Raw genomic sequence first — 9850 nt, 5'->3', positions numbered from 1 at the left:
ACCTGCATAATCAACGTTTGTATACCTAACCCTGAATTGTACCCCACATCTTTAAAAATTTTTTTTAAATAAATTAAAAATATAAAAAACCAAGACCACTACTGTTGTGGGGCATGGTAAACCCCTGCATGTTACTACTCAGTCAGTAAGACTCGAAGACCCTCCAAGAAATGAAGGGGCAGTGGGTGCCCACAGACTTGGCTAAGAGTGGCTCAATATCTTGCTAGTAATCAGGGACATGTAAATTAAGATATTATTAAAACAATAAAAATAGCTTCAAGTGTTGCTGAGGGTGAGGAATGGGGTGGCCTCACACTTGGTTGGTGTCACTGTGGAAGGTATGGTGGGTGTCTGTCAACCTTGACAATGTGTACAGATGACCGCCCTGTAGTTGCACATCTAAGCACGTCTATTCGCTGGAGAAACACAAAGAACCTAAAGAGACGTGTACACAGATCTTGATGACAAGGTTGCGAAATTAAAACAAGAGAACAATTTAAATGCCCATGAACATGAGAATGAACAGATGCAACATTACATAAGGATACGATGCAGTTATACAGCCTTCCAAAGAATTTCACTGATGGGCTTAGCCAGATGTGCATGGATCCCCAGAGATAAGTTGCAAAAACATTGTGGAGTAAAAAATGCAGGTTGCAGGGACATTTGAACGGGAATTCTATCAAACAAAGGCTATCCCTAAATTTTCTACTTAAATTTCCTTGAAACCAAAGAAAATAATTTCTGGAAGCAGAATTATTAGTTTATAGGGGATGGATGTCTTACAGTTCTTGATACATATTGGCCAAGTGCTTCCCATAGGCTGTCCACATTCATCCTTAAGTTTTGATGCACCTTTGACACAACTGAGTATGACTTTTAACCTTTTTTAAAAAATCTTTGTTAAATTAACAGAAGAGAAAAATGGTGTCTCGTGGATGTTTTCATTTTCATTTTTATTATTAGTGAGAATGAACTCCTATGTTGAGTCCTGCATAGTTTTTCCTTGAATTTAGAGTAACTTTCTGAATCAAAAGAAAATCTAGATATTGCCTGGTTTTTGTGATTTTGATTTTTATATTTAATTGAAGTTTGGGATAAAATAATAATGTGAGTTTTTTCTACAAAAATTTTTAGCACCTGAGCAATGCTTGGACCACACATCATTTGAAGAACAGATTTTGAGTCTGCCGCCTTTCTTTCATGTTCTCTATTTTGGCTTTGGAATCAGACTCACGCGGGTCTGAGAGTGGGTGGGCACTGACCAGGTCTGTGGTCCAGACAGTCTCTGCGGGTGCACCGACCCATGGGATGATTGGGGGATTCACTGATGTGACCCACAGATGATGTCAAGTGCTCAGCGGGCCCCGTGATTCCACATTTCTGTCTTTCCTGTTGCTCGTCCACGATGAAGACAAATCTTCTTGGCGTAACACCAGGTGAAGGCAGCCTGTTCTCTTTTGCAGGCTGCGTTGTCATTGCAATGACCCTTCCCTAGACGACCCCATCCCCCAGGAGTATGCCCTTTTCCTCTGTCCCACGGGGCCCCTGCTGGAAAAACTTCAAGAGTTCTGGAGAGAGAGCAAGCGTCAGTGTGCAAAGAACAGGGCACACGAGGTCTTCCCGCACGTGACACTCTGTGACTTCTTCACGGTGAGTCGGCCCCAGTGTGTCTGATGCTCACCATCATGGCAGCTGAAGACATATTTCTGTGATAACTAAGCAATGGTGGGACAAAACTGATTTATTTTAATGGGATGGTCCAGAACTGCAGCATCAGCTGGCCTTTGCATGTGAACTGTCTTTTACTCTCCTCCTCACCTTCATCTGGTCAACTTCTATCTACCCTTCAGGACCCAATTTATGTACTCCCTTTTTAAAGTCATCTCCACTCCCCAGGCAAAAGGAGATGTTGCCCATGTTTTTTTGCTCACATCTCTAGTGGCACTTTCATGTTAGGTGGGCTGCATGTCTGTGTAACTCTGCCTCCCTTACCAGGCTGAGTCCCTAAAGGAAAGTCAGATGCTTTCCTCATCTTTGCAACGCCAACACTAGTCTGGCGCCAAGTGCTTCCTGAATGTGTGATGAGAGAACTGAAGAATGGGCAATTGTCGGCTAGTCACAAATGTAGAACTTTGCCCTGTCTCAGGAACCAGCCCTCTGACTTTGAAAATAGTCCAATGGGCAGCCCCACAGCTACGAAGGCAAGAAGGATGTGGGGAGCCATTCCCGAGAGCAGGAGGAAACATGGGAGTGAAGGAGGAAAGGACAGACAATCTTTCCTCTGTGACTGCTGCCACAGGAGGCTGGAAGAGGGCACACCCTCTTCTGCTTCCACTCCCTGGCCCACCCCAACTCTGCTGTGGCAGATGGATTTGTTCCATCCTCTTCAAGAGATCTTGCAGGACCCGAGGAATCCCCCACACCAACTCCAGGTCCTTCCATGCTGATGGAAAGGGGGAGGTTGAGCTCGCTGGGAAGAGATTTCCAGAGACATCCAGGAGAAGTGGCTCCTTCCAAAGCCTCCGGACACCACCACACATTGCCCGAGACTTGGGGGCTTCCTGGGACATGGGACTAAACCCAGGAAAGTCCCAAGCAAACTGAGTGAGTTGGTCACCCTGTGTTGACATGGATGGCATCTATGACAAGCAGACTCCTTGCTGGGAGAGGAAAGGCAGCCCAAGTTGGTAGAGAAACAACTCAGAAAGCAGACATGCCCAAGTACTGCAGAGAGAGCAGAGTGCCTCCAGCTCCTTCCCTGTAAGCCACTGAGGTGTATGCACACACACACTGATGCACACATACATACATGTACACATACACAAGTACACATATACACACAAACACACACTGACACACACAAACACCTAGAGATAAACACACAGACACACAGATACACAGACACACAGATATGCACACAGAGGCACACACAGAAATATGCACACAGAGACACAGACACACACACATACATACACATACAGATACACAAATGCCCACACGCATATGCACATACTTACACAGGCGCATGCTGACATGCACAAATACACAGATATACCCACACAGACATGCAGATACACAGACATACACATACATAGACATACACACACAGAGACACAAGACACACACAGATCCACACACTTACATACATACATGCACATACACAGATACACCCATACACTCCCAGACACAGACACAAACACACACACACGCACACAATAGAAAACACACAAAGAACACACAGGCATACAGTTACACATAGACACATATATAGGCACACACAGATACACCGCTGACACACATACTTGCACACACACACAAGACACAGATACCCACACACACACGGACACACACCTCCCACATCCGTCTCCACTGTGGTCAACTGAGCAGGTGGAAGAGTATTGAAGAGATTCACTCTAGGTCTTTATATCATAAGATGAACATGTTAGCTCACCAAAGGATGATGCTGACCATAGCCCCGTTTATGACACAACTATGCTCAAGAATTAGGTATCCAAGACCAAGAACTACAATGTGTGGGATTGATGAACGGATATCCATTCGCCTGGTGGTTGTGCATGGGTGCTGTCCCTGCGTAGGCCCTGCACAAGTTGCAAAGAGGACAGGGCGGAGTGTGGGGAATACCTCTCTCCAAGGGGAGATGAGAATCACGCTATAATATGGAATATAGAAGAGCAAGCACTGTGAAAAATTCCGAAGAGAGATGACAGTGGGGAAGAGCAGGGCCCGGCGCCCATCTCCCGCTGGAGGGCGCAGTGTCTGCATTTTCACTATGGTGCCACGTGGCTAGTGGAGCCGAGGTGGGTCTTCAAGCCCAGGAAACGGCCTGGGCCAGGGCGGCATGCAAGCACCGAAACCAGACACCAGGGGACGCTGCGTATGGCTGGAGCCTGAGGTGGGCGTGGGCAAGAGGTGGCGGGCCAGCACAGATCAGGCCTAGGTGGGCAGGCTGGGTGGTTGAGGTGGATTTCTCCAGGTGACAGAGAGATGCCTGCCACTTTGGGGTGGGGCGTGGCAAGGCAGGAAGAGTGTCCCGAGGAGCCCTGTGCAGTGACACGGAGGGGCAGCAGGGAGGTGGGCCCGGGTCTCTGCTGACTCAGGCCCTCCAAGGCGCAAATTCAAGGAAGACTTCCAAGCACAAGAGATTTACCCGGTGAAGGATAAAAGAGGAGGAGAAAGAAATGGGCAAAGGAGAGAGGAGGGGGCTGTGGGCAGAGCCAGATGCCTTAGAAGAGCCCACGCAGAAGCTGTGACCTGACCCGGCTGGAGTCCCCCATGTGGTCCCCCATGTGCTCAGCTGTGACTGAGGGCATAGCACTGCTGCCATCTGAAGGCCGGGCATCTGGAGGTGAACTCCTCTTCGCTGTGGCTCTGAGCAGTGCCCCACGGCTGCCTCGGAGTCTGCCGAAAACCACCAGAATTTGAGGCACACAAACCTGAGCAAAGCCATGGGCCATGGGAAAGAGAAAAGGGACTGACTGGCTCAGGATGTGATTCGGGGTTTGCATCGATGTGATGTGGAAGGTGGGGATGCGGTTAGAGTGACCAGGAGATTTCCAGCCTGGGCACCCAAAGGAGATTCCATTCCAAAAAGAGTTTTACCTGAAATATGTAAAACACTGAGGTCTGGATATTGAGCAAAATCCATAACCCCAGACAGAGGGACTAGATTCATTATGACATAGGGTTTTGAATGGAAAAGTCTGATGCTGCATGATTTTAATTAATTAAATTGATAGATGGCTTTCTATCAAGAGGTGAGGAAACACATTTTCTGTCCATTTCCCCCAGTGTGAAGACCAGAAGGTGGAAAGTTTGTATGAGGCTCTGAAGAGGGCTGGAGACAGGATCCTGGGCTCCTTCCCTCCGGCTGTCCCTCTGGTTCTCCATTCCTCCATCAGCTACCTCGGCTTCTTCCTGAACGGCAGCCCTGCAGACATCATCCGGGAATTTTCCATGACCTTTGCCACAGAAGCATCTGTCTTAGCAGGTGGGCAGCCCCAGCCATCAGCAAATGTCGGGCATGTTTAAGAGTAAGTGAGCCATTTGTGGCAGGTGCTGTGCTCTCCCTGCAGTAGGTCAATTCCAGGGGAGCAGAGCCCTGCAGCAGCGGTCAGACAGCTGGGTGGGGCTTCTTCTGGCCTCAGTGGCCACATCTGCCTTTGCCCAAGCTATTTCCAGTCCCCAATTCTCAGTGAACATAGCCTTGACCTGAGGCTGAACAACATAACTAGAGCCTCTTTAATAAGCCACTGAGTCATTCAAAAATGTAAGTAAAATAGAGGCCAGGTGCAGTGGCTCATGCCTATAATCCCAGCACTTTGGGAGGCTGAGGCAAGAGGATTGCTTGAGCCCAGAAGTTTAAGTCTCTATAAAAAGTAAAAAAATTATCTGGGAATGGTGGTATGCACCTGTAGCCCCAGCTTCTCAGGATGCTGAGGCAGAAGCCTGAGCCCAAGAAGTTGAAGCTGCAGTGAGCTGTGATCATGCCACTGCACTCTAGCCTGGGCAACAGAGTAAGACTCTGACTCAAAAAAAAAAAAGTAAGCAAATAGGAAGCTTCTAGACCAACCAAGCTCTTCTCTTTGGGTAGGAATAGTCTTGTTTGCATTGATATGGCTTTTCAAAATGCTTAGTTGTATGCTAGTGGCCTGGGAAACCGTCCCAGGAAGGTGTTCCAAGCATCCAGCAGGAGTGGAGTAGTCACAAGATGACAGGATCATAGGGTATTACATAAAGAGAGTCAGGGCCGCCCCAGCCCTTGTCCTCACGTGGGAGAAACACACCTGATTTATATCAGTTTTCTCAGTATGATCTTATTCCTCTTTTCTTGGCCTCGCCAGGAAGAGATTATTAAGACTCACTTTGAGAATCAGCAATTTCCTTTACTCCAAGCATCAGCCCTGGTCTGGAGACCAAGGCCATCACTGGGGCTTAGTGGAAGGAGTTCTGGACTTGATGTCAGAAGATGTGAATTTTTTCTGCATCCTGTGGCACAACCTCAGTCACGTCCCTGCAACTCCTTGTGTCTTTTTTCTCTTTCTACTAAGTGATGAGAGTTCTCACTTTTCAAGAACGATGTTGCCCAATATGGGGAAGCTTGCCTCCCTAGTTCTTGGCACACAAAAGGGGTCAATATTGTCGTGATTTGCCGACGCTGATATTTGTGGGGTATGTGGTGGAAGGACTTCTCCCTTCCTCTCCTCAGGAGTCGTGCCTGTCCCTATCCTCCGACAAGTATGAAATGCAGATCCTGGCCCATAAATAAATCGGTTTTCTTTGGATGCTGGCTCGTGGGTCTGGGGATATTTTGAGATAATCATAAAGTAACTCCAGGTCTTTGGAGAATCGTCTTCTTTATCAAATGATGGCCCTTTGATGTCTTGCCCTCTGGTTCTTGCCATGATGTGACAGTCAGCCACTGACTTCATGGCAGGTATAGCATCTCACTTGTTTTTTATGACACCCATGGGTGGGTCTCGTTGACCTCATCTTGGAAATGAGGTAACTGAGACAGCAGTGTAAAGAGCCTACCCAAGGTCACCATGCTGAGTTGAATAGTATCCCCTAACTTCTCTGTCTACCTGGAGCCTCAGAATGTGACCTCATTTGATAGTAGAGTCACAGCAGATATAATTAGTAAAGATGAGGCTGGGCGCAGTGGCTCAAGCCTGTATTCCCAGCACTTAAAGAGGCCAAAGTGAGAGGATCGCCTGAGCCCAGGGGTTCAAGACCAGCCTGAGCAACTTGTAAGCCCTTGTCTCTACAATAAATCAAAATAAATAAATAAGCTGGGCAAGGTAGCGCACTCCTGTAGTTCCAGCTACTTGGAAGACTGAGGCAGAAGGATTGCCTGAGTCCAGTAGGTAGAGGCTGCAGTGGCCGTGAGTGTGCCATTCACTCCAACCTGGGTGACAGAGTAAGACTCCAACTCAAAAAAATAAATTAGTAAAGATGAGGTTACACTGAGTGGATGGGACCTCATAAGAAGAGAAGAGGCCACATGCTAACAGGAGCTGATACTGGAGTGATGCAGCCACAGGCCAAGGGACATCTGGGGCCACTAGATGTTAGAGGAGGCAAGGAAGGACCCTCCCCTGGAGCCCTCAGGGAGTGTAGCCCTGACAACACCTTGATGTTGAACCTCTGGTCTCAAGAGCTGGCAGAGAATAAATCTCTGTTGTTGGAAACCAATATAATTCCCTCACCAGTCTGGGGAAGATGGAAGTTGGACCTGGCTATGTCCTGCTCCAAGTCACCTGGGTTTGTGCTGACCTGCCCCACTTCCTGGGGGAGCCAGCTTTGGCCCAGGCCCATGTCCCAACCCTGAGCAAGCTGTATCCTGCCCTTCTGTGGCCCTCAGCCTGACCCCAAGAGGGTTGGGGGGACTTCCCTCTGTGACAAGTGGCCAGTCACTGCTCTGAAGTGTCCCCATTCCCTCTCAGAGTGAGTGTGAAAGGCACTCTGCCCACACTGGCCTTCCCCAGTGAAGCGTTCTCATGGGCATAGGACCTCAAAAGAAGGAAAGACAAAGGGTCCATTCACAAGTTAGGTGTGATTCACTATGATGTCACTGCAGTGACAGCCCACAGTGGGTCTTTCCCAGACCACTCACACTCACGAGGGAAGGCCATCCTCCCCCATGACTGAAAAGTGTCAGAAAGGGAAATTCCCTGCCACCCACACACCCCTGCTCTGGGCTGCTCAGCCCCAGGTGTTTGGGACTTGCTGAGAGACCATGGCAGCTTCTTACTTGCTACAAAGGCTCACCCCTAGCATGGAAGACTTCTGTGGGTCGCCACATCAGAGGTCCCAGGAAGGGCTGGCATGTTTTAGGGGCAAATGGACCCTGTTTGTGTGCAAGTGCCTTGCCGTGGAGAGGTGGCAGGTGGCCACTGTGCACAGAAAGAGAGCAGACTCCAGCGGGAGATCTACACTAAGAGACCAGTTTCCCACCGCAGTTGGCAGGCAGCTGTCACTGTGCTCCAGCCATTGCTGCCAAAAAGGAACTAGTCAGGCCAAGGTGCGGCCAAGGTCACCCTGTTCATAGGGGCAGAATAGGGTCTACAGCCAGGTCTAGTCAACGCTGGAGTTTGTGCTGGTCCTGTTAAGACACCGATGATCACCTCTCCGGGACATCAAATACTTTGCAGCCCAGTTGAAATCAGATCCTGGCTGCTTCGGAGACACTGGTCGCTCTGCTCACTGACCTGAGAGCCCTGAAAGAGGACCAGGCGGGCTGGGGCCACAGGGGCAGGAGGCAACCAAAGAGACCTGGAGTTTGGCCTCTCCCGGGACTTCCTGCTGGACCAAAGTGAGACGAATGTTACAGACAATGTTTTCTAGAGTTCTGTTGCTTAAGGAGTTTTCCTCTGGAAACTCTACAGTTGAACAAAAGGCCATTCAGCTGGGCTCAAGCCTGTGAATTTAGCCGCTGAGTAGTGTGCACACCCCAAGAAATGAACTGTTTACTCTTCATTTGAATCATTTGTTTGGGCAACTAGCTTACCAATCGATAGGCCCAGAAGACCCTGAACCCACGTCTCCACACCCTCCTCTTTCCTACTTCCTGGAAAGATCCGCAAGGTGTCCAACCCTCTCCTCTATGACATGAGCTCTGAGATGCCACAGTAGGGGCTGAGTTCTTGCCTTGTTGAGGAAGGACTGAAGCAGAGGGAGTGCAGGGGTAGAGGCAGGAGGTATCACTTAGGTCACAGTGCTCCCGGTGCTTCCTTTTTCACAGACTGCACCGTGAAGCCTTGCACCAAGCAGCTGCATCTGACCCTGGCCCACAAGTTCTACCCCCACCACCAGAGAACGCTGGAGCAGCTGGCCAGAGCCATCCACCCTGGCCAGAGCTGCCAGTGGACTGCAGCACTCTACTCCCGAGACATGCGCTTTGTGCACTACCAGGTGAGAAGCCCAGGTATGAGACTCATCCTGTGGGACTGACTGATCCTCTCCCTGAGATGCAAATGAATGGCTACCCACCTGAAAGCACTGATCCCCAGGAGCCCTCCAAAGGAGGTACAGTAAGTCTTCTATGCACACACGTTCAAGTTGCGAACTTTCAGAGATGTAAACTTGTTCTCAAGTCCAATCACATAAGTTAGTTCACCTGAGTGGCATACATTGTCACATACATGCATCCTCTACAAGCGGTTGTGCTTTGTGTACTTTACTTACAGTCTACTACTGAAAGTAGTAGAGTATCTTTATTTCAAGACCAGGATGTCCAGAAGCAAACGTAAAAGCATGGTGATGTCGCTGGTTCTTTATAGCTGATTATGTTAGTTGGGTACCTAGATTCACTTTGTTGGACTTACAAATTGGACTTACAGACACACTCTCAGAATGGAACTCGTTCATATGTAGGGAACTTACTGTACTTTAAAAGAAAGGAGAACTTCCTTCTCTTAAACCATTTTATTTCCTGTGTGGCAGATACACAGAAATTTTAAAACAAAACAGAAGCATTTCTGGTATTAAAAGAGGACTATTATAAAGATATATGAATTCATGCTTTGCTTATTAATTCATTTTAAATAATTATTTGTGTGAACACTTATTCTAGGACTTCCTCTCCCATGAGTTGATGGGGTTAGAAAGCAAGCATGTGGCACGCCTTTCAGACACAGGAAGTGTGAATGAATCCACCAAGGTCCATACTGTAGGAGAAGCTGTAAATAGCCTCACATCAAGGAAGGTGGATGTGAATGTCTGGTTACGTTTTAAGATCTTTTATACATGAAATAAGTAAATGGACTGGGCTCGGTGGCTCAGCCTATAATCCCAGCACTTTGGGAGACTGAGGCGAGTGGATTTCCTG

The 9850-nt window shown here is 48.4% G+C and overlaps 1 protein-coding gene across 2 annotated transcripts in view; it reads left to right on the top strand.

Annotated features, from left to right (window-relative positions):
• The window catches only part of UBASH3A (ubiquitin associated and SH3 domain containing A), a 56121-nt gene that overhangs the window by 3848 nt on the left and 42423 nt on the right, over window positions 1-9850 (top strand). For both annotated transcript variants that reach the window (XM_008070182.2, XM_008070181.1), the window contains exons 3-5: window positions 1467-1653; window positions 4813-5011; window positions 8765-8934. In XM_008070182.2, coding sequence (XP_008068373.1) covers window positions 1467-1653; window positions 4813-5011; window positions 8765-8934 — 556 coding nt within the window. The remainder of the gene's footprint in view (window positions 1-1466; window positions 1654-4812; window positions 5012-8764; window positions 8935-9850) is intronic.

The sequence above is a fragment of the Carlito syrichta genome, unplaced genomic scaffold (assembly GCF_000164805.1).
Source record: "Carlito syrichta isolate Samal-C Ts95f unplaced genomic scaffold, Tarsius_syrichta-2.0.1 Scaffold313176, whole genome shotgun sequence".
Classification (NCBI taxonomy): Eukaryota; Metazoa; Chordata; class Mammalia; order Primates; family Tarsiidae; genus Carlito; species Carlito syrichta.
The sequence above is the reverse complement of the archived record's forward strand: the minus strand, read 5'-3'. Positions and strand labels throughout refer to the sequence as shown.